The sequence below is a fragment of the Helicoverpa zea genome, chromosome 21 (assembly GCF_022581195.2).
Source record: "Helicoverpa zea isolate HzStark_Cry1AcR chromosome 21, ilHelZeax1.1, whole genome shotgun sequence".
Classification (NCBI taxonomy): Eukaryota; Metazoa; Arthropoda; class Insecta; order Lepidoptera; family Noctuidae; genus Helicoverpa; species Helicoverpa zea.
In genome coordinates, this window is record NC_061472.1 from 1399548 (window position 1) to 1425384 (window position 25837).

General features: G+C 38.0%; 2 protein-coding genes across 10 annotated transcripts in view; one reads left to right on the top strand and one right to left on the bottom strand.

The window, feature by feature from the left end:
* Positions 1-13251, top strand: part of LOC124640838 (tachykinins-like) — a 71016-nt gene extending 57765 nt beyond the window's left edge. The window contains exons 2-3 of one of the 2 annotated variants that reach the window (XM_047178772.1): positions 10112-10855; positions 11955-13251. In XM_047178772.1, coding sequence (XP_047034728.1) covers positions 10123-10855; positions 11955-11986 — 765 coding nt within the window. In that variant the 5' untranslated portion in view covers positions 10112-10122 and the 3' untranslated portion in view covers positions 11987-13251. The remainder of the gene's footprint in view (positions 1-10111; positions 10856-11954) is intronic. The other variant, XM_047178773.1, reaches the window with a different exon arrangement.
* Positions 13252-16966: 3715 nt separating this feature from the next.
* LOC124640945 (proteoglycan 4-like) overlaps positions 16967-25837 on the bottom strand; it is a 65749-nt gene continuing 56878 nt past the window's right edge. For 7 of the 8 annotated variants that reach the window (XM_047178912.1, XM_047178914.1, XM_047178917.1 and 4 more), the window contains 8 exons: positions 25649-25735; positions 25020-25209; positions 24334-24445; positions 23421-23559; positions 22869-23078; positions 22219-22536; positions 21842-21949; positions 16967-18507 (listed from right to left, as the gene is read on the bottom strand). In XM_047178912.1, the coding sequence (XP_047034868.1) occupies positions 18247-18507; positions 21842-21949; positions 22219-22536; positions 22869-23078; positions 23421-23559; positions 24334-24445; positions 25020-25209; positions 25649-25735 (1425 nt within the window). In that variant the 3' untranslated portion in view covers positions 16967-18246. The remainder of the gene's footprint in view (positions 18508-21841; positions 21950-22218; positions 22537-22868; positions 23079-23420; positions 23560-24333; positions 24446-25019; positions 25210-25648; positions 25736-25837) is intronic. The other variant, XM_047178913.1, reaches the window with a different exon arrangement.

The window sequence follows — 25837 nt, forward strand, 5'->3', positions numbered from 1 at the left end:
TATTAACATTTTGTACAGCAAAAAACTAACAGTTTTTATTTTAATCCTATTACTTTATACTTTACAAATTGCATGTAATAACTGGCAATTAATAATGTATATTAATATTATAGACTCAATTAGAGAGTCAGTTTGTTTGCTTTGAATTTTGAACCCGAATTGGAAACTTCTTTCAGTGTTAGATAGCCCATTTATCGGGCAGAGCTATAGGCTGCTTTTGTCCGGGTGAACGAAGTAGCGACCACAGGAAAAATCCGAAAACGTATTAGGGGTATTTATCTACCGAAATTCAAAAAATTCTTTGTAAACAAAAGTCACAATAACAGCAGATCGGTAATTCATGTAAAGCATAGACTAATATACTAAATGTAAAGTAATATTGACATGATCATATCAATTTCTTCATATTCGTTTGCAAATTGCATTTTTAAAGCGAGCAATTTGTAAGTATATTTTATACAAACATCAATTTACGTATACCAATACAATTATGTTTATAATATTTCGTGAGTACTTGCGTTATATCGTTTGTTTTACTCGATCAGACATTCTGTGGTAAAGTTCATACTTATTTTTTGCACAGAACTTCAAATGTGTGGGTTTCTATAATAATAATAATAAAGCCCCGCAGGGCATCTGAGGCGGATGACGGGGAGTAGCGACCCCGCGGGGCTATATATCCGAGTGCTCCAGGGAGAGTATACTGTCCCCCATCTCCGGTTTGCCGGAGTGAAGCATGACGGGGAATAGGTCTCCCGCCTTTTGGCTTGCCTTCATCGGCCGGTCAGAGTGGAGTCGCTAGAGCAAGGTTAGTCCTGCTCGGAGGGTAGGTGCCTCGTGGTAAGTGGCGAGTGGGCCGGTGATGCTGGACCCACAGGGAGCGCGTGATCTGCGTTTAAAGTCCGCCGAGGTATCCTCACCCTTCTCAGCCGCTCATATCCCTGTTGCCCTCTTGTTGCTTTTTAGTGACTGATTCCCGGGGGCCCAGTAAGTGAGTTGGCGAGTCTCCACCTGCCATTTTAACATGTATTTAATACATTGTCATCGGCAGGTGCCATAGTTCCCGTAGTTTCCCCATTCCTAGTCCATTAGCATCCCATCACAATAGCCCAAGTAGTTTTCATCCATAGTTAGCAATAGTTTAGCACAGAACCGGGGATTGTCCTTGGATACATTTCTATAGTGTAAACAGGGATAATCGTCGGTTTTGTGTCACCATTTCATTAAAGTTGTCTCAAAAGAGCTTCAGCGTGTTGGCTTCGGCCCCACGTTCGCCTCCCAAAAATCCGGGACTCTATAGTCCCGAGGTCTGGAAGAGACATACATATAATAATAATAAGCCCCGCAGGGCATCTGAGGCGGATGACGGGGAGTAGCGACCCCGCGGGGCTATATATCCGAGTGCTCCAGGGAGAGTACACTGTCCCCCACCTCCGGCTTGCCGGAGTGAAGCATGACGGGGGATAGGTCTCCCGCCTCTTGGCTTGCCTTCATCGGCCGGTCAGAGTGGAGTCGCTAGAGCAAGGTTAGTCCTGCTCGGAGGGTAGGTGCCTCGTGGTAAGTGGCGAGTGGGCCGGTGATGCTGGACCCACAGGGAGCGCGTGATCTGCGTTTAAAGTCCGCCGAGGTATCCTCACCCTTCTCAGCCGCTCATGTCCCTGTTGCCTTCTTGTTGCTTTTCAGTGACTGATTCCCGGGGGCCCAGTAAGTGAGTTGGCGAGTCTCCACCTGCCATTTTAACATGTATTTAATACATTGTCATCGGCAGGTGCCATAGTTCCCGTAGTTTCCCCATTCCTAGTCCATTAGCATCCCATCACAATAGCCCAAGTAGTTTTCATCCATAGTTAGCAATAGTTTAGCACAGAACCGGGGATTGTCCTTGGGTACATTTCTATAGTGTATACAGGGATAATCGTCGGTTTTGTGTTACCATTTCATTAAAGTTGTCTCAAAAGGGCTTCAGCGTGTTGGCTTCGGCCCCACGTTCGCCTTCCAAAAATCCGGGACTCTGTAGTCCCGTGGTCGGTTAGAGACATACAAATAATAATAAAGGCCCCGTAGGGCATCTGAGGCGGATGACGGGGAGTAGCGACCCCGCGGGGCTACATATCCATAGTGCTCCAGGGAGAGTATACTGTCCCCCATCTCCGGCCTGCCGGAGTGAAGCATGACGGGGGATAGGTCTCCCGCCTCTTGGCTTGCCTTCATCGGCCGGTCAGAGTGGAGTCGCTAGAGTAGGGTTAGCAGCCCGCTCGGAGGGTAGGTGCCTCGTGGTAAGTGGCGAGTGGGCCGGTGATGCTGGACCCACAGGGAGCGCGTGATCTGCGTTTAAAGTCCGCCGAGGTATCCTCACCCTTCAGCCGCTCATGTACCTGTTGCCCCCTTGTTGCGATTTAGCGACTGATTCCCGGGGGCCCAGTAAGTGAGTTGGCGAGTCTCCACCTGCCATTTTTACGTGTATTTATTACATTGTTACTGGCAGGTGCCATAGTTCCCATAGTTTCCCCATTCCTAGTCCACTAGCATCCCATCACAATAGCCCAAGTAGTTTTCATCCATAGTTAGCAATAGTTTAGCACAGAACCGGGGATTGTCCTTGGGTACATTTCTATAGTGTATACAGGGATAATCGTCGGTTTTGTGTCACCATTTCATTAAAGTTGTCTCAAAAGGGCTTCAGCGTGTTGGCTTCGGCCCCACGTTCGCCTCCCAAAAATCCGGGACTCTATAGTCCCGAGGTCTGGTAGAGAGAGACATACAAGATAATAATAATAACTTTATTTCACAAAAATACAGATTTTACATGTTTTATATGAACACAGTTAAATGACCTTCGGTAGTAACACAATGTTATATAAACTTAGACTTGAATCTGTATACAAAACGGGAAGCCCTGCCTCTCAAACTAGGAAACCTGTATCTTGAGAGACAGTGATTCAGCTTAAAAATGATGCAATAACATTTTATTAGTAGACTGTGTCGATCTACCTGCTTCTTCACGAAAACTGCTTGCTCCGTCAGGTATTTGTGTCTGTTTATAGAGTTTTTCATGTTTTTCTGGTAATGGAACGATTGTTGACTAATACTATGTAGGAAGAAGAAGACGGTCTCTGACAATTAGTAATTGTTACAATGAGTGCTTTTTTATACCTCACTTAGGTAACAGTTGAAGACTATCAGAGTATATAGACCAGTACCACCAGATAGAGATATGTGTAAACTTAGATATCCTCCTATAATTTACTTATAACAATACTGTTTATATCCTTACAGTTATAAAAGTAGAGAATTCTGAAGAACACATTTAAGTTGCATCGTGCAACCTGTGTTTATGATCGTTGTGAACTGCGCTCGAGAGAGTGAATCTCAAAAATATACACAATCTTTGATGAATTTCAAATTGAACGCGCTTATCAGGAATTACCGGACTAATTTGACAATTGCAGTCTTTCAGTGCCAGATCACCCATTTATCGAACAAGAAAAACAAAATACGCGATTGAATTCAGAACCTTCATCCTTTTGTAAAGTCGGTTAAAAATAAGTTGACGTGGCCTTTAATCGGCTTCCTGACAAATTGTTGATGGGATACTATCTTGCCGATTGGCAATCTAACCTTATTATCTGAAACTCATTTCTCGATGAAGCCTCGTTCGCAATAGGAGATGTCTAGGGGACCTACAATGGAAGATCGATGAGCGATATTTACTAAAGTTCCTATAGACTGACGAAATTCGTGACTTTCCTTTTTAAATGAAATACCTCTGATATAATACTTTGCAATAAACCTACTGGCAAATTGTCAGCTACAACACAAATAAATCTTACGTTTGAATTACTGAGGGTGGGTGGCAACGTGTAGAAAACTAAAAATGATAAGCAAACCATTTTCAGTTTTTCAAAGCGCCGAATTGACCATTCGGCGGCAATTTGACGGCTTATAGTTACATGGTAGAACATGCTTCTTGTACCGAAAATTCGTATAGCAACAATTTTCATTAAAATTGTATACAAACTATAACTCTCTAATTAACCGTGAAAATTCAGTATCATTTTGCAAAGGACCCAAAACTTTATAGTTTTTGGTAAAACTAGGCGGAAGCCAGTATTAATAGTTTCGTTAAAGTTACGATTTTAATACATACAGCTTATGTTTCAATACAGGCTTTACCTTAGTTTTACAAATGCCAATTATGTGGTGAAGGGTTCATAATAAATTGACCCGAGGTGAAATTCCAGATAGGAAAGTAATAGGAAGGTATTAAATGTGTTCTAGCTTATTCCTAAATATTTACCCTTATTGTTTGTGACAGTTAAATAAATAGAGTAACTTGATTGTGCCGTAATGGACTATCGGTTAAGGAATCCCAGAATTAAGCACTAGCTTCTGCCCGTGGTTTCACCCTCATCCCCAGAGAACTGGTCCCTGTAACATACTATCAAAATCTATCCAGAAGTTTTTGTGCAAATTTTTACTAATTTTCTTATTTATTAGTTCTTTGCACCTACACAACTTTTTCAAACGATTGTATAATTTGTGTGTGAATGAGAGAACCAGGGCGTAGAGGTGCAAGTTAAAATGGCCTCCTCGTAAATGCCGAACTTATTTTAATATTTTAACCACGGTTTATCATAACGAACATTATAAATTCAGGAGCAGAAATATGTAAAGTATGTGGCGCATATTATAATACTCAATACTATGCAAACTCACGCTTCTTTAAGCTTGTAATTAATTGGATATTTATTTTTATTGTTAAATAATTTGAATGGTTTTTAAATGTCCATTTTTATTCATCACGATATTGAGTTCTGTTTAGTATGTTGACAGCTGTCAAACTAATGTCAATGTCACTGTTCGTAACTTCGGCTGCGGGGTGGTTTGAACAAGTTACCGCGGCCCTCGCACATGAAGGGCTGCAGAAGGAACATGTTGGGGTTTAGTCAGAAAGAGTCTGACACTCCCTTACGCTGCACCCACAGTGGGATTCGCACCACAAATATGACTGAGTTTCGCGTCCAGCTGGGCACGCGTCGCTAAGCTGACTTAAAACAGGCTAAGAGTTAATAATTAATTGCTAGGTACTCATTGGATGCTGGGTAACATGGGATCACCATACGATATCACTGTTAGTCGTATTTCACGGTATATTTTATGTTTTACACCGCACGAATAGTTATTGATGCCGGCCGGCCATTGCTTTCGTTCGACTTTTAAATTCAAGCTACCTTCAAAATTCGAATACTTTTTCCTTTTTTAAAATGTCAATCATAGTTCTACAAAATACTGTTCGTCTACGCGTACTACGATGTTTCGATACAACTATTTATTATTTTTACGGCCCATCGGATACGCAAAGAACGATATCCTTTGAAATCCTTTTTGGCACAGAAAAAAGTGTTTTTCAATAAAAATATTGCCATTGTCAATTTTAAGCGTGAATGTATAATTGGTTCCTTTTGACGACAGCTTCAAACTTTATAATTGTTTGTTGTAAAAAGAGTTGCCAATGTTTTTATTTTCCTGTTATTTTTTTTTTTAATTTTCCTGGTATGTAAACTTTTTTTATGTATGGCAGTTAAACAGCTTCATGAACGAACTGAAATTACTTCCATGTGATTGCCCTCTAGTTCATAATTCGTTCGCTACAAATTAGCCTCAATCATTCAAAGTTATCTAAAACGTCTAAACCAACCATTCACGTGAATCACATTTTATCGAACCGTTGGAACAAATATACAAATAACGGATGTTACAAAAAAGGACCGCTTTCAAATCAATCAAACAAACTAGTTATTTCAAACGGAATGCTTTTCATTACGACTGTACGTGCCGTGCGTACACAATGTACACTCATGTACACAAGTTTTGAATGTTTTGTACCTGATGTATTTTGTATTGGACATAGATTTGTGTCAGTGTCTAACTTTTTATGCTGGATATTTTTATTAGCCAATAGAAATAGATCTGTATTCGATGTATTAATGCCCACAAACGGGTTAATTTCATTACGGTACTTACATAGTATAAGCATTAGTAAGGTGCAATGGAATAAATAAGATTATTGTTGGAACTCTGGAATCTTAACAGCACGTGGGTTGATGTTAGTGCAAAACGTTATCTGAACCTTTTTTGTGACCTGTTTTATGCTGTTATTCATGGATTAATAATTAACCACTAAATAAGTGAGGCATATAGGCTTGCTGTAAAATGCCTTATTCGTTGTTTTTAAAACAAAATAAAACCAGCCCGCTTTTGCTCAGAAATTTTTGCAAATCAAGACCCGACAGCCAATTTAGCTAGCCAGACAATTTGGACTGATATAGTTTCTGGTTTCTGATAGGTCATACCATATATTTACGTAGATATAGTATACAATGTAAACATGAATGATTACTGTAAACTAACTTGGTACACATTGCAACGGTCTACGTGTTAATTAGTTGCCAATAGTAGTTAAGATATGTATTGAAACCAAATCTGTGTTTACATATATGTATCTCTAGGCATCTCAATCTCCAGAGAGTCTTAGGCATCGTTAACGTCCGACTGTAGTTGGATGATAAATCAATGGATAAAGAAATTTTAAAAGCCTAAGCTTTGAATTTTAACTGATAGGAGAACTCGGAACATTTAGTGGACGTAAATTCCTTTTCTGTGTTAGAGGAAGCTTATGCTCATAAATATTGATAGATAAGAAATAGGCTTTATTGTGAAAACTACTGAATTATTTTCTTCTGTAACAGTGATCTATAAAAAACCAAACTGAAAAGAACCTTTTTCCAAAACCTTTTCGATTTTAAATACTTATTCGCTCTACAAAATAAGGCAATCAGTATTATCGTTAATTAACATGCATTGCATCCTTCACGTGGTCATTGACCTCCCGAAATGCTGCCTGAAACCTGAAAAGTTGTGGAAAAACGCAGGTACCTGCCTCGCTAGTGCAAACTGTCGATATTAATGTAAGTAACAAGGGGAATTGGGTTCCAAAAAGGTAGTGTGGCACAGAGACGCAGTTGGGGAAGTGGGTGCGCAATGTTTAGAATATTTGCCATAGTTGTCATTTTCTACTTTGTAAAACGTAACCAGGTACAATTTTACTGCATTACGAGATTTTGAAAGATAAAATTCACATAAACAGTTCCAAAAGTTAAAATAAATCTTTACTTCTGAAGATACTTAGATGAAAACGTGTTCATTGTATGTGTACGTCTACAGTAAGGTCTTTCTCCAGATTCTTTCTACATATTTACGACAAGTTGGAGATCTACAGAATTTTAGTGCCAAACTTATTTCTACTATTTCGGCAGAATCATACAAAGGTTTGGGTGTCTCCGCTATTATTCCTCGATAATTAAGTCAAGTGACTGTTCTGAATATTCAGTGTTACAGACTAACACAATCTTATTTTATTAAAAGCCCGCGGACTTGCTCCAAGTCCATCCCTGTACACAAATACGTCATTGGCAATTCTTGTACGCGCTGCATAACACAATGCAATATATCCGCCGTTTCCCTAATGGAGGGGCAATGCTTCAGATAAACAAATTTGCGGTCACGACTCGCCGGCCAAATGGCGGATATTTCGGATATAAATAGAGGTGCGAAACTGTAGTTAAGTTGGGTTAGACTCTGTCTCTGGTCTCAGTTTCATGAGCATTTTTAGGTTTGATTGCTGGAAAAATAACTTTTTTTTACTGACGTATTTTGAGTATCCAAAACTAAAATAACCATCTGGCTTTTAATGGTGTTTTATTTTTTTATAAATTTAATGTTGCCATTGCACAGAAAAAATCACAACTCACGGATGACAAATTTAATAACGCGCCATCTAGTATCAATCAACTATATTAATACCACCTGGCTATAGCGCTGTACACGTTTAAACCGAACGATGTCGTTCGGATACTGTAGTCACCATGGACGCTTAAGGCAAGAATTTTTTTGGTGACTGTTATCACCTCGGACGCTTGAGTGGCTAATGGAGGGGCAATGCTTCAGATAAACAAATTTGCGGTCACGACTCGCCGGCCAAATGGCGGATATTTCGGATATAAATAGAGGTGCGAAACTGTAGTTAAGTTGGGTTAGATTTAATTGTTGTTTTGATTGACTTAGATATGTTGTGAGAGAGTTAGAGAATTAAATCTTATTTAGTTGTGAGTTTAATACTGGCAATGTTATTTCATTTTTACCTAATCTAATGAGGCAGACTACAAAACTCTGTCTCTGGTCTCAGTTTCATGAGCATTTTTAGGTTTGATTGCTGGAAAAATAACTTTTTTTTACTGACGTATTTTGAGTATCCAAAACTAAAATAACCATCTGGCTTTTAATGGTGTTTTATGAATTAATCAGCGCCTTAATCCCTTAACAAGAGATTGAATTTATGTTAATTATATAAACCTTAGAATATTTGATACAAAAAAAAACATAATTTATAACTTGAATTCAATTTTAATTGTATAAAGTGACGTCGCTAACGTTAGTGACGTTAACCCTTTCAAACTCGTACCTACCTTTTAAAGAAATAAACATGCCTGCCTGCAATGCCTCATATTCCATATTTTATAAATAGCTTCCGTTTCCTTAATATTTCATGGTACGTTCACACGCGCGCGTTCAAATCGACATTCAACGGGCACAGTCACGTTCACGAGCGTGTAAACGGTACGCCCGAGCCCGTGAACGCGCCCGTGCCCGTGAATGCCGCGAACCGGGCGAGTGTCGGTTTTTTGGCAAAGTTCAAAGGATGAATGTGCGGGCGCCCGGCGACTGTTTACACGCGCGCGGGCAGTCAGTCTCTCCTGCGCTTTCGTGACGATTAAACGTTCTAAGAAAGTCGCTACGATCGGAGATTACAACATGGCGGAATTGTTAACGTCGTTCATCATTTTGATTCTTTTTCCAATAAAAATAAGTTAAGCCAAAGGCTATGACAGCAACAACACCGAGATCCTCGCTGCTCGCCATTCTTGCACTGACTGACACGACGGCGCGCGTGTGAACAGCTTGAATGTCCGCCTGCCCGCGACGGGCTGCACGCCGCGCTGCCCGCCAGGCAGCCCGCCGGGCTGCGCGGCGCGCGTCTGAACGTAGCATCACAAGTAAACCTCCACACTTGAAGCTCTTCACCATTGTCAACGTTTCATAGAGGCGCTCATTAGCAAGTGTTTTATCTCTTTCAGTCTTACAGGTTTCAGCTATGTTCATCTCGTTTGACGCTTGAGTAGATTGCAGTTGTTTCAGACAGTAGGTTTTCTTTTTTTATGCGTGTATTGTCTTTTGTTGTTATTTGGTACCTACTAACTAGCTTGGACGTTTTACAAGTACCTTTAACAGGTTTACGTAAAAAAAAACTTATTTGACTAGGCTATTATGATGCCTAAGCATTGTTCCATAGGTACAGAGTCTTTTCACTAGTTGTTAGAGCCGCCACGCTGCTGAATAGAATCTAAGGAACACTTTAAAGAAAGAAAAGTGTTTTATTAAATTAGCTTATCGGTTGGGTGCCGGAAATAGGGACCTCCTAGTTCCCTTGAGACGAGACAAAGACCACGGATAACCGCTAGTACCTACAGTTTCTATTTATTGCGCCATATTATAACAGTCATACTAAAATTTTAAATTCCTTGCGTAACTACGTTGAAGTTAAAGTCATAATATGAATATTGTAGTAATTCTAAGTACCAAGCACTAGCTCATTTAAGTCGCAACGCACACAAGTCGTCTCCCTGAGGAAAACTGACCAGGTGGAATGTTCCCAAGTAAATACTGCCCTGACATTGAACTGAACAAGTTTTTTAATGGCGTAAGTCATGAAAAGACAAGGTCAGCCTTATTGTCTTTGGCTTGCGAGTATTATAAAGAAATAATATTATGTCATGTACTTTTGTTTTGTACTCGTAGAAATCGAGGCTTTTAGTTGCAGCGATTAATAATCACTTCACTTATTAGTTAATTAAATAAAAATTAAGAATGAGACCGGATGAAATTATGATTCTTTTCTTCGGAAGCACATACGGACATAAAACATGTCAACCAACAGTATCTTTCTACCCGCTTATTTCTCAACTTTTCTCACATTCATTTTATCTCGTTCCAGATCATACAACAATGGGTGCCCCACGAGCCTGTTTAATCTTCATCACCCTGCATCTGGTCTCCTACGTGTACGCACAGGAGGTGTCCAAGCGAGTGCCGCAAGGCTTCCTTGGCATGCGCGGCAAAAAGTACTTCGAAGAAGACGGCACCGAACAGTTCTACAAGCGAAGACCCCAATTCTTCGTCGGCGTTAAAGGGAAAAAGAGCCTTCATGACATCCTCGAAACACCCGAGGCATACTACAAGAGAGCACCAATGGGCTTCATGGGAATGAGAGGCAAAAAAGACCTGAATTTCCCCGACATCTCAAGCACTGAGATGCTGAAAAGAGACGGCTCTCTAATCGGCCAGATAGACTACTCCTCAAATGAACCAACTACAAATGACCCCGACTTTCCCTTACTCAACGAACTGCTGATGCATTACTTGTCTCAAGTCAATCTCGGCAAAACCGATATGTTATCAGACAGCATGATGTCCGAAGCTGACCCCGGCTCCAATGATATTGAGAAACGTGCTGCTAACATGCATCAGTTTTACGGAGTCCGTGGTAAGAAATCCTTGAACAACAAGCGACCTTATGACCTGACCTTTCGAGGCAAATTCATCGGTGTGAGGGGCAAAAAGGACGTGAAAAACAGCGGCCCGCATGAAATTAAGTTTTTGGTGGACCAGAACGGACCCCTGCCTAAGAGAAAGGCTCAGATGGGCTTCTTCGGTATGCGAGGCAAGAAGTGGACTGATGGTGAGTTTTTGTTATAACTCGTTTGTTTGTTATCAATATTTAATGAAAGGGCGTACATGTGGATAGGAGTATATCACAGTTACATTCTCGGTCTGTTTCTATGGTTGGCCAAATCGACGAATACACGTTTCAATCTAAAAAAAAATTACGACGTAAAAGGTTGCACTTGTGGATAAAAAAATACTTACCACCAAATGTCTTGGCTAAATAAATCTATTAACTTATATGTTTAGTTCTAGGTAGGGCTGCCATCCGTCCGGGTTTCCCCGGATTTGTCCTCGTTTGGAGGCCGTCCGGGGGCCGTCCGGGCGGGGTTTCAAGAAGTGTCCGGGGAAAACCCGGACACTTTTCATGTAAGAAAGCACCTCATTGAATTTAAGTATATGTTAATAGTACCTAAAGGGATTACAAATTAGGTTCGGGGGAAAAATGCGATTTACACCAAATGTCCGGGTTTTTTTAATGTTTGTCCGGGTTTGGCGAAATTCGAAATGGCAGCCCTAGTTCTAGGGAATCAATCATATCATTCATTGTCATTGTGATTCATTAATTTTCAGATATGTTGTCATCTATAGCGTCACGCAGGTTAGCGAAAAGGTACTAAAAATATATATTTTCGCGTTGAAAACTACAATACCAACTTACTAACAAATTACCGACTTATATTAAGTTTAATATGACCCCGTCCATTAACAAATTACCTACCTGCTTACTTATTCTTGAGTATCGAAATGCCGGCATAACTTTCAAATAATTTCTACTTTATTACCTACCTACTATTCTCCAGTTTCAAGAAAAATTTGGACAGCAATCAAGCTAGCACTGTCCACTATTATATTGCGAATTTAGCTACATAATCACTTACTTGATCTCACTAATACTTTAGTAGGTATCGAATCATCTTGTAATTAAATCTTCTTTTTTTCATCACCTTCATCATCATCCATCATCATCTCAGCCATAGATCTTCCAAAGACAAACCATCGAATGTCAGAAAGAAGCCTTGTGTATGTATCGTACTAATCATTAATATTATGTGTACTTTTATTTTATTCGGTTTAATTTGTAATACTTAAACGTGTTTTTTTTTATTTTTCAGAGTCCAGCCTGGAAATGGATATGCCAAACTAAGTGTCTTTAAAAATTATTGATTATAACAAAAACTATTATATAATAATACACATTAAATGCTACCTATTTCTTGGGAAAGACTTGCCGTTTCAACATATCCTATATGAATTAAGAATTATTGCCAATAAATAATGAGGCTTATTTTAGCGTTGTTTTCACAGTTAAGAGATTCTAGTCAGTAAATTATATGTATTGAATTGTACCTACTTAAATATATCAAAATTAACTTTTTTGTAAATTATTATTTAAGCATATCTTTTTAAGACATATTTCATCAATATTTTTGCAGGCTTTATGTATTTCAAATTGCGTATTTTTATTGCATATATTACTTATGTATAATAATTTAAGTACAAAACGATTGAAAAATCACTTTTTATTTTTTAATACCTTTATTTCTATTTCAAGGTAAATAATACTTGAACTGTCGACGACTCTCTATGTGCTTATGTACACGATTATTTATTGTTATTAATACTTATAACAAAAAATATAAATTATGACAAAGGTATAACAAGATGTTTATTTAACAGACATTGTTTCTGTCTGGGTAACTTTATAAAAGCGAACTGTTGAAATATGTTTTTAAAAAAGAAACTTAACTTTCCTACATATAGTAAATTGTTGTAACTCTTAATATAACGACTAGAAACAATTTTATTTATATTTTTATCGATGTCGGATCAGAATGTATTTCCTAATAATTGTTAAAACAATATAAAAAATTAAAATGAATTAGTAGATAGCTCGCAACGAGTATTTTCAATTATAAATAATAAATGTAGATTATATTCGTAACTGTAATTAATAATATATCTCTTTAAAATAAACTTTAGGTTTATATTTATATCTATGACCTTTATTTTTTTCTGAATAAGTATAACTTTTTTTTAACACTGTCTTCACCAGATAGGTACATTATTTATTTATTTATTAATACATTTTTGGTGAGCTGATTTCAATGTTTATTTTTTTATAATTTATAAGTAGATTCAATTTATTTCTACAGTATTCTGGAAATTATATAGGTATTGGTAGTTTATTATAAAATTGTATTACTATTTATTGTTTATGTCAAAAAATAATTTAAATAAAAATGCCTATTATTGTTATTAGATGCAGTTAACTGTTAATTTAATAATTAGAATGTTTGTAAAAAATAAAGTACCTATGTTTACTGTCTTCACATTTTGTAAGGGCTGGCAAAATGTAAAACTGTATTATAACAATAGTAAAAAATTAATATACGCAGTTGTCAATTTTAATGTTGCTTCATTTTAAACCCACCCCTAAATAAACAACTTCTCAAGTAGAAGTGTGAGAGTTCGATTCCAGGCCAGGCGAGTATAGCTTAAAGCCAAATTCATCAATCAAGTGCGTCACTTTTCTTTGGCTTCAAAATACCTAAGATGGGTTGAATCCAAACCGAGTTAAAGAGATAGATAAAATATCCCCATAAAATGTGTTAAAGAGACGAGGTATTAAAGAAAAAAAAAACACCAAAATTAACTTCTTTGTATTTATTTTTCGTATTAAAATTGTTTCATTTAATAAATCCATGATGTTTATAAACGTAATACAGTAGTTATATAACGCGTTGAAGCCATGTCCATCTATGTATGATATCAATTACATTATTCCGCGACGACTACAACGTACCGAATGGACTGCTCACTCACACACACACACTCACGCACACACGCGCGGGCGAGTGTGACAGGCCGCCATATTCACTATAGCTAAAGGCTACACAGTTCAACAATTTAGTACATCAGAATTGGAAAATAATTTAAATAGCACGATTTCTCTTCAATAATTACATAACATTTTTAGACTAGCTTATTTTGGTATTTTAGTCGCGTTTTGAAAGTTATTGGTTCAGCGCAACTAGCGGCGTTCGTCAACTCATTTAAACTTAATATTATAACAATCAGACTGTGGAACATGATCGACTGGGGTGGGCGACCTGTCACACGAGTTCTTGTAATAAAACATTACAATTATACATCGATAAATACTTGAGAAAACATCTCATCATAAAATCCTACTAAACAATCGGACGTTTTTTTACGGTGAGTACTTTCTAAAATTTCAATTTCATTGACAACAACAAATTGATAACAAATCTCACTTTTTAGTCGAATTATTTAGCAGTATCTTACAATGATAAAATGTCGTCCCAAGTACACTTAGGGCCAGGAAAAGTGACCCATCCAAAAATATTGTAGATAGGACATTCCACTAAAGTATTGTCTAAATATAGGAGCCAATATAGTAGTTCACTCTACTAAAATATTAGTTAGGGTGGGTCACTTTTCCTGACCTCAATTTCATACATATTTGTATAATAATTAAGGCCGTGAGACATCTACATGATTTTCATATAATTTGAACGATTAAGAGTGGATGGATAAGCAAAATAAAAACACAAATCGTACAAATGTTACCTACAAGCAAAAATCGTATAATAAATTTGTTAAATGACATTCACGACAATTGTTATAAGAAGTATCTTTTGAAAAAAGTAGTTTATAAAAGTTGTCGTGATTGTTTGTCTGTCGTATGTTGAATATACCATCCTTTTCTTACTTCCACACACAAATTACATTCTATATAGTTTTTATTGCAATTTCTCGCCTTTCAAAACGATTGGACAAACTTCAAAACACACACAACAATAAATTCAACACACAACAGAAGTTAATTGGAAAAACTACTATTATTATTATGTGAAAGAAAATATTATGGAATAATATACAGTTAGGGCTTCCCCAAGCCACGAAGTTTTAGTTACATTTTCATAGAAAAACATTTCTAAACAGGCAATGATAAGTGAAACGCTAATAATTTTAAAATCTTAACACAATAATAAAAAAGAGACTTATATGAAAACGTAACTACAACTTACGGCTTAGTAATTAATTTATACAATAACTAGAAAACGGTTAGAATCTTAGTTCAGTTGAAAATTAGTATATTAATGCAACCCATTTTAACCTTGTTTATTTACGAACCGAAACGGCTTCAAATAACTAGTTTTCTTTAACATCCTATAAAAAAGAAGCTGAATAACATTGAATGCTATCTACTTATCATACAAAAATTTGTATACATAACTTGTTAAATAACTTAAATTACATTATTGTAACTTTATTAAGCATAACTTCATTATCAACCCCCAAACATCTATCTGTTCATTTGATTTGTTTTCTATGAACAATTTTCGATAAAGAATCGTCGCTTTTAGGGTTATCTAACGTCATTTTATCCGTATTCAGCAATAATCCTGTGCGTTTTTCATTATTTAACTGGGCAAGACTAACTCATAGATGTTTGAATTTCATTTATTATGTTTGTTCCTCAAAATATCAATTCATTTTCATTCTAAACCCTTTATTTCATTATTGAATACGGATAAACACATCGATATGAATTTCATAACAAAAAATGTTAGAATTCTTGTATTTTGCTGTTCTATTTGCAAATACGGCATTTTAGCAAATGCCTCGGTAATTTTCTAGTGTATTTTTGCAAACCAGGTCTTAATGGTGTTAAATAAAATGCCTGATAAGATGATTAGAAGGTACATTCGACCATCAAAAATTGGCCAATTATGTGAATAAGTGTCCACGCAAATGCTTGAAATCGGCAAGACTTTACTAGCAATTTTTGTCGAATAATAAAAAATATATTAGCATTTTACTACTTGACTATTATGATATCGTTTTAGTAAAGTTGTTATTACTTTAAGGTATACTTCCATCCCATATTTCTAATCTCAATAAAAATCTAAAAGGTGTTATTTCATTATTTTCTGATTAATAAAAGGTTCACAATTAACTCTATTCACACTAATGATCAAAATACGCGTATTCAAAAATTATAATACAATTAAAAATAAAACTTATATAGAACGTATCACACAACACCAATCCTTATGAGACGGAATTTTGAATATCGAACATCATTTACTAAAGGAAAATAAGCTTTACGAACCATCAAGTTATTTTCAATGGCGTAAAACTTTTTTTATTTGATAAGTAGGTATTATGCTTATTTGATAGGCTCTTTATTACAAAATATAGGATTATTTACCACCCATCTGATAACCACTCTTATATTTTGAGATCGATCTTATGAAATCAAATCATCTTGAGATATCAATTTGACAATGACGTTTATATTTTGACAGTGACATAAGGAATGTCACGCAGAGCGGAAATGGGCTAAAGAGGTTACTCATAAGATGTTTTAAATAATTTCTAGCGGCCTGGCATCTAAATACATTGTCATTGTTTGAATAAATAAATGTTCATATTTATATCTTAATTCTATATTGGTTATCGAATCATGTTATAGTTCGGCCATTCAGAGAATGCGTTCCTGACACGTCGCGATTGAACTGACGACGTAACTACATTCATTGATTATTGATATAATAATGTTGTTTTAATGCTCCTCAATTGTTAAAACGGTAAACAACCAGCAAAAATATTTTTATCGTAACTGCAACGCCATTGCAAAGTTACGTCGTCAGTTCAATCGCGACGTGTCAGGAACGCATTCTCTGAATGGCCGAACTATAGGTGAATTTTTACCATCAATTACTTTACATGAAATCAGTAGGTGTTGTTTTACTAGCTTATATCATGATATATTTTATTAAGTAACTGATGATAATTATTTAATATTGCAATTTGATGGCTATCGGCTTCCGGGTTTAAAGCCAAGATTATATTGGAAGCGAAGCTACTATATGCGATATAAATCCCATGATTATGCTACTAGAAACATAATATTGCTTACTGACATTCTAAAGAGCGGTTCATAGTCTGTGCAAATGCTATAAATATCTTTCGCTTCACTTTCACCGGACTGCCATCAAAACTGTTCACAAAATAAGCTTACTATTTCCAATATATCGGTTTGTTAGTAAAACCAAGTGTAATCACTTGCGATAATTTACAATAAATGCATTAATTATATTATTATAATATTTATTTTTTTATAATAATTTAGTGCCTTCCCGTTGTTCCGTCACTCTCAAAATAAATTGATAATATTGTTATTTTATATCTGTAATTGTGAATAGTATTATTAACAATTGCTTAGGAACAACATAAGATCTTTGCGAATTTAATAAGCTACATGATTTTAAATAATTTCTTGTTTAAGTATACTATACGCCTGTATTTTTTATTTTAAATTATTATTGCGTTACCTAAACTATCCCCGCATTGGGCTAAGATATGGTCACTACATAAAAATGTGACGGATTTTTGCATAAGATATATGGATTGAACCATCGTGTTATGTTTCTTACTTTAGCGCATTTCTTCTAAACTTGAAGTTGTTCCTAAGCAACATTTTGCCTAAAAATAGAACAGGGAAGCGTGATTTCGATATTTTTTGATTACATATTGTTTTATAAATTTTATAGAGTTTTTACACTGGATTAGAGTGACAGACACATACCCTGTTTTCACGCATACATATTGGCTTTGTAAGATCGCCCCATTTTACAATAGATTGTTATCCTACCTACAAGTCTGCTCACCACATTTGTGACATAGAAGTAAAGATTGAAGATAGAAGATTTTGAAAATTTTGAAGTATTCTGTAATCTTGTTATTCACGTTTTTAAATAAATAACATTTTGACTACGATGACTAATAATTATATTTCATACAAAAACCGATTTGTTTTATATAATGTCTATGAAAAGAAAAGGGTTTTTATACAAAATACAATTTAAATCCTAAGGTAGAATGGTGACCTATTAGGAAGTGCCTAGACTGAGTTGGTTTTCAGACTAGATTTTTCTCGAGCTGAACAATTTGTTACTTTATTACAAGTCTATCTAAAAACATTAACTAGCACCAACGATGAATAACAGAAACTTTTGATATTTTTATAATAAATTATAATTTATAATGTGTGAACATAATTTAATTGGAAAGCACCAGGACACACAATTTTTCAATTATTTTCTTATTTTGGTGTCGTGAAAGGATCAGTCGTAAGTGCTGCCCTCTATAATTTGTGTCTAATCCGTGTATTGTTTGAACCACCACATTTATATTGAGAGTTCTGGTATTAAATATTCTCGCAAGTAAAGGGTGTCTAAACAAATTCCAAATCCAGTAAAAAACCCGTCATACGACTAATAGCTTGCCATAATCACAACCTGACGACCGTCAGCCAATATATACGCAATGAAAACGCGACTGCATTCAATAGCAAACCTTACTTACATACAGTTAGATCGCATTCTGCAGTGTCAGCGGGTGGCTGTGGGCGGCGCCGTGACCGTTGTGCGTGGTGAAATCATCTTCTAGAAGTTTCGGTACATCGGCCAATTTTTGGTTCTCGTTGGACAAACGTTCGGTTTGTATGAAGTTGGCGGATATGTGGCCAATGTTGGTGATGTTGCCGTTGTTGGCCTCGCTTGGCGTGTTGGTGATGGCGTTGTCGTTGTTTGGGAGTTTGTTCGTCGTCTGCTCTGCGGGTTTGTCCTCAGTCTGTAACGGTGAGATGTTTGAGTGGTTAAAGATTTGTATCATAATGTTTATTTATTAAACCATTTACGTACGTAATAAATAGAAGAAGAGTACAAAGTTGCTGCTTCTGTATAAAAAAGTACTATTTGGGTCATTCTAAGTTAAGAGGTAATTCGTTGTATGAAATGGCGGCACGAGTTTTTTTTAATATATTTTTACTTAAGTATACATTTTTAAATGTAAACGGCTACGTTGAAAACGTTTACAAAGGGGCCAGTCAATTTTTTGGGTTTATCTCGTTTTATGAGTGACCAGGGGAAATACACAATACAGGGGAGAGACAAGGTGTACAGGGGAAGATACTTCATGAACAGGGAAGAGATAAAAATATAACAAGGTTAATTTTAAGAATCATCTTTATTTATTTTAATTATGAATTATTTATAATCAGACTTTTCATTTCTTAGCAGTCTTATGTGCTAGGTACAAAACATGAAAAACAATAATAAAAAGAAACAAAAACAAGAAATTCTCTTTTGAATAACAGTAACTTGAAATATGGAGAGAAAAAGCAAAAATTCGTAGAAGACGTTTAGCACTCCAAGATATAAGTAATGCTTTTGTAACACCACCATATTCAGATAATGAAGGCCCACCGCCTCCTCAAAATATAAACAGGCGAACGCAGGCAGCACAGCAAAAGTCAACTTTTTTTTTAACGACGTCAAAAAGCATCAAAAGTCGCAGGCCTTTTATGTGCCAGGGCCGCGGTATCTCTTTTGAACAACCCGCAGCCCTGGCAGGCCTTGGCCCTACTGGGCCCCGCTGGGGATGCTGACATCTCTTTGAGGAGCGCGTGGAACAACGCGCGCCGCCGACACGGGTCTGTTGTCTAAAAATAGACATGAGCGATGAGCCACCCGAACTCACCGCTCACAGACCTACGCCTACGGTGGCCGGGAGTCATCTCGCGACACCCGGCGCCCGTGGTGTCTACCTGCTCCAGCGCGGCGGCCGGGATGAGAGGTGCGAAACAGTCATGCTCGAGAAGGAGGCGACGGCATCCCATTCCCTCTCGCCCCGGACCATGGCCTGAACCAGGGCCGGACGCGAGAGGTCGCCGCCGCCTAAAGCCTCGACGAGGACCCGGCGGTGCCCTTCCCACGCAGGGCACTCCTGGACTGTATGGTCCACCGTGTCCTCGGGGCTGTCCGCACAGTGGTGACACCCAGGCGCCTCCTCACGACCGATTCGATGCAGGTACCTCCCGAAACAACCGTGTCCGGTGAGGACCTGCGTCATGCGGTACGTGAGGGCGCCGTGACTCCTCCCGAGCCACTCCTCAAAGAGGGGACTTACCGCCACTATGGTGGCGTGCCCTGCACTGGGTTGCGACAGTCGTTCCCTCCAGGCCACCATGAGATCGCGCCGGAGCTCCGCCCGCTGCTCGACAACTTGCCGCGGCAACGGAGTTCCCTCCCGGCCCTCCTGAGCCTCCTCGCGCCAGTAGTACAGGCGCAAGAAGACTCTCGCCTCCAGATCCCACGGTGGCAGTCTGGCAGTAGGCCAGCTGCTTCGCGGGAGATCGTGCAGCAAAAGTCCACTCGAGCAAGAAAAGCAAGAAACCTGAAAATAAAAAAACAAGCGGAAGAAATAGATCCACTTAAATCTGTGCAGTCCAACGCTACAAAAAAAAACAAGTACAACGATGAAATACTTATCCGGGTCATTTTTAATTCTTTGATATCGTAATCGTTTGCTATCCTCTTCTTTTCAAGCCATTTTTCTGTAAATAAAACGTAATATTGTATTGTAAAGCTAAAATAAGCATAACGCCAAGTAAAGGATTAGAGAAAACTAGAAGTATTAATGGAAACGCGTAAAAATGTATCTCCCCTGGACATTAAGTATCTCCCCTGCCATCAAAAGAGCCAGGGGAAATACGCCAGGGGAGATACATTTTCGATAGAAATCTAAAATAGCCGTAAAAGTATTTCGCGCACGTCATTCACACACAAACATAACAATGTACACACTATTCATAGTAAATATTGAAGTATATGTTAGTATTTTAACAAAAAATTGCAATGTAAAACTTACCAGAGGAAAGACTGCATTCACATAACTCTTCTGCACCCAGCGAGTAGCGTGAACGAAATGGCCGACAATAAAGGCGGCGCAGTTGCTTATGCGCCGTTTGCTGTTAACTTCACGTTACACACTATGCATTCAAGGTCACAACTTCTACAGACTAGGAGAGCAAAACTGATTTTTGAACGAAAACAAAAGACCAGGGGACGAGACACGAAACTCGGTGGACAAATTTCGGTGTTCATATTTTTTTTAAAGAATTGAAATAAAAGCACTTTTACTTGTAAGATACTATTACTAAGTTTACTGTCCCTATAAAATGAAAGAGTTTATAATAATTATTGAATTTTAATACATTCATAATTACTGATTTACAAATAAAGTCGGTTGGGGGACAGACCAGGGGAGAGACATTTTTCATATATTAGAGCTTATTGTGACTTAATTACGTACATTTCTGCAATAAATTTGAGTGATCACATAGGAAACATTTAGTTTTAAGTGATAAATAGGTTATTTGTAAAGTTTATTGAAAAAAAATGTATTTTTTTGTTGTTGCCGTCGAAAGTACTTCTTAACTTAGAATGACCCATTTATACTACACTATAGTCTGTTTTTTAATCTCGTAGACTAAACTGACATTACGAGTGTTGTCAGTTTATTGCAAATTGTTAAATAGTGATGTGGCACGACCGAAACTTAGCGTTAATAAAATCAAGAATCGTTTTTTACACGAAGTTATCCTGAAATAATGGGCTTATTCTTGATGATTACGCATGGCGTTGCGTGGTCAGATATCCCTGGCAGTTTGTAGCACGTCGTGCAGCCGTGTGTAAGTACGTGAATTGTAAATATAAAACTTTGAATGAATATTAAATTCGTCTATTATAGATAAAAAGTTACGATTCAACAAACCGGTATCGTAAGTACAACACTGCACAAAAAAGCTAGCAACATTATTTGTGAGTTTGACATTTTGCAAGTGTCAATTTAGTCTACGAGATTAAAAAACAGACTATAGCTGTTCCCAGCGGTTTCTCCCGCGTTCTGGGGAAACTTTTTTTTGAACTCAGATAAAACATATTCAGTCCAGATACTATACCTTCTTAAGTGATTTTTTTTTTCAAACCAATTACGTAGTACATTAATAATATAAAGTTCTTTTCCATTTTATAATATGTTGAATTTTATAATACTAATTTTTAATATTAATGTAGAGCTGTATCAATTAATTTAGGCAATAATGAATGTATTATATACTAACGGGTCGTTGTTCGGACAGCCCCAGTAGGTCGGCAGTGACGTTGCCGTTGTTGGTGCTGTGTGCACTCTCTGTCGAGTTCGTGACTTCCAAGGGCGCTGGCTGTTGTGGCTGAAAACACATTTTAATAAACATTAAAAATACATAAAGTTTAATTTTGTTTTATTTTACAAGAAAAACTAACAGATAACAGTTTGGTTTAGGAAAATACATAATAGAAAAGGCCAATTATAAGTTTTCACATATGAATGAAATGTGTTAAACGCTGACTGATTATTGGTGCCCAATCAGGCCTGCCTAGTTTGAGGCCAATTGAAAACCTTCAAGTACTTAGCTAGTCCTAAATAAACGACTTTGATATATTTTTTTTATTGTATTACCTGCGAGAAGTCTAATCCGAGCAAATCAGCTGTTGAATTCACATTGCCATTATCAGGCACAGGCGCGGGCTCCGACACAGGTGCCGCGGCCGCGGGGGCTTCTACCGACGTCGCTGCAGTAGGCGCGGGGGCTGCGGCTTCCACAGGCGCAGGAGCTGCAGGGGCCTGCACTTCTGCAGGTGCAGGTGCTACAGGCGCGGGTGCTGCAGGCGCGGGTGCTGCAGGCGCGGGTTCTGTAGTGGCTGTGGGTGCAGCGGGTTCGGATGTTTCTGTAGGTGCAGGCGCGGCGGCTTGCTTGTTCTTGTCTTCTTCTGCTTGCTGTAATGTTATTTTATGATTAATAAAATTACAATATAGATGGATTTTTAGATTTTTAAAGTTTGGTATGTTTGATAGCGATGTACGGCCGTAATTTTATGTAATTTTTTGCTTACGTAAAATTTGACATAATCCTAATACAAGTTAAGTTTTTTTTTTTAAGCAACTATCAACACATTCGCCAAGCCTGTACCGTTCATTACATTTACATACTAGAAATTAATAGGGGATATAAAGTCTACACGAAATAACATATCTTTTTACATTTTTATCTGTCCTCTCCATTCAGTTACAAGTCAAATACGAAATCTTAAGGTTCAGCTGAAACATACCTTCCTAAGCCTAGTCCTGGCCATGATAGCCTCAACTCTCTGCTTCCTGGCGAGCCTCTCCTTCTCCTCCCGCTCGGCCTCCTCGCGGCGCAACTTCTCCGCCTCCTCGGCCGCCTTCCTCTTCTCTTCTTCTTCTTTGAGCCGCGCCTGCTTCTCTGCTTCTTCGCGGGCTTTGCGTTCTGCTTCCTCGCGTTCGAGTTGTTGTTGAGCCTGCAAGAGTTATTTGAATTTTATCGCCTTTTCCCTACTAGAAACTGATTGAAAGCAGCTGAGCTCACTGTTTTATATGGAGCGACTGCCTGTATGACCTCCTCAAACTGTTTCCGTTTACCCGGAAGACTGCCAACTGCAGCAAGGACCAACCAATTTAACGCGTCCCTCACAAAACACGGAACTTTTCCTTTGATTGAATTGTGCGTTTTCATTTAGTATTTGTGGGCTGTTTTTTGTAATTAATTTTTTTATTATTTTGAATTGTTTTTTTTTTAGAATAACAAAATTAACAGCAAATGCTTTCTTATTTGTACTTCAGCTTCATAAACAAATGTGTACCTCGATAGCCTTCCTAAGCTTCTCCTCGTCCATCTGTCTCTGCAGCCGCGCCAGCTCCCGCGCCTCGTCCTCCTCGCGCCGCTGCCGCTCCTCCTCGGCGCGTTGCCGCTCCGCCTCCTCCTCGGCTTCGCGCTGTAGTCTGCAATATTGAGGAAAAAATTCACTTGTTATTTGGGATAGATTTGTTTGTATAAGGAAGTGTGACGTGTAGCGTGCAACATAAGATATCCGAGAGGTTAAAAAAAATTGCAAAATATGCTTTTCTTAGCTCGAATCGGTATTTATCAGTTGTTAGACGACTCTAGTCAAGATATTATTTAATTATGTTTTATGCACAATGTACAACGGCGGACTTAACGTTTTAGGGCCTTTACCAGTCTACCTAAGGGTGGTGGTGAATTAGAAGTGGTAGGTGGAGCTTTGTTTAATATTTAGTGCATGGAGCCACGTACCATTACTAATCTAAAGCGTTCTCTACATAACTGGTGAAGTTTCTCAGCGAAAATTTTCTTTGAGAAAATTTATCGGAGGCAAAATTGTCTGAAATAAGTTGAAGTGCCTTTCTGTACCTCCTTATTCGCCTAAACTCAGCTAAGTTGTAGAGTATTCTGGAGCACGTTTTAGATAAAAAAGTCGTCCAACGTTCAAGGCCGATTTCGGCCAGGGCGGCTGTTCTCATATAAAGAGATCACCTAGCTGTGCAGGACATATTATCAGCAAGCGCAGACACAGGTGCACTCTTTATTCCTTCACTCTCATAATCCGATAAGTATGTAAAAAACCCAAAAAGCGATTTTGGCCGGACCCGGGAATCGGACCCGAGAGTCACTGCAGTCGCGCTTGCAACCGCTAGCTAGACCAACGAGGTAGAAAAAAAAGTATAGTAGGAAGTACAAGAAGTTATAGTATGTACCTCTGCCGCTCGAGCTCCGCCTGGCGCTCCAGCTCCTCGCGGGCCCGGCGCCGCCGCTCGGCCAGCGCCGCCTTCGCCTGCTCCTCCGTCGTGATGCGCCGGGACATCGACGCTGCGGACGGGTACACAACGTGATTAACATTACTCATTCTAAATAATTAACACATTTGCGTGGAAATGCATACTAATATTGCTAACCCAAATTCAAAGTAATTTATTCAAAGGTTTTGTAAATTTATAAAGATAAACGTACTACTATTGCCTAAGCGAATGCACAGAAGAAATCATGACTAGGTATATTTATTTATTTATGGAGTATGGAAGACTTACAGCTAAGTACAATATAATATTCTTTACCTACTCAATAGTTAGCTGCGCTAAACCAGGAAATTACGTATGTAGTGAGCGAAGTAAATAAAGATTTCGTCAACAGACACATCCTTCAGCACTTTCTTTGTTCATTTACTTGGAAGGAGTAATATATGAAATATGCCAGCAACACTGTCTGCACACGTTTGAAGAACTAGTTTAAACATAACATTTTCCATAAAATATATAATTATAAAAAGAATATAATCATTTGATCATTTAAATACCGGAATTTTAAAATCGCCTTTTCCCAAAATTGGAGGAAGGTCCTCAATTCCTTTGCTATTTGAATAAAACATTTTCAAAAATGTTCTCACCAGTCATCTCATTATCTTCAGTCTTTTCGACGGAGGGTTCCTTCTTCTCGTCCTTGTCGTCCCTCTTGTCTTTGTGTTCGGGCCTGTCGCTCGCTGGAGCCTCGGCTTTCGTATCTTCTGTAACTTGATGCTCGATTTTCGTTTCCTGCTTAACTTCTACTACTGTTGATGTTTCTTTGATTTCGTTTTCCTGAAATTACGAAAAAGAAGAGATTTATTGAATAGAACTAACTTAAATAGTTCATGGGATGCATTATAGACTTCAGGACTTGAGCTACAGTATTGTAAAAAACTTTTTCATGTATTAAATACACACATTTCAGGTAACATGTAACTAGTCTTCAAGAATAAGCACCGTTTCAATCAGATTTTTAGTTGTGTAGGTATTCAGAATACATACCCACGCAGTAAAGCACAACTTTTGCACATTTTTAGGAGGGTAAACAGATTTCAAAAAATTCTTTCATCTGCAGCAGGTGAAGCGCTGCTTTAGCAGGTCGGGATATGCCAAATATTGTTTTCTATAATAAGCGGGATATGGGGCTAAAATACTAGCTGAAAAAACCTAGACTAGTAAGTATCTGTGTAAGCAGATCTTAGATGTGAAGTAAAGTAATACAAGGCCATACCTTCTCGCTAGTGTGCGTGTGGTGCACCTGCAGCGCCTGCAGCTTGTGCGTCACCGCCGCCGCGTCCACCTCGCCCGCCACCGCCGGCTGCAATAGCATATACGTGTTCATTTGATTATTGACGTGATGGCATCTTGATGATGATAATATAAAAGGAAAAACATTTTTAACCGAGTTCCCAAAATGGAG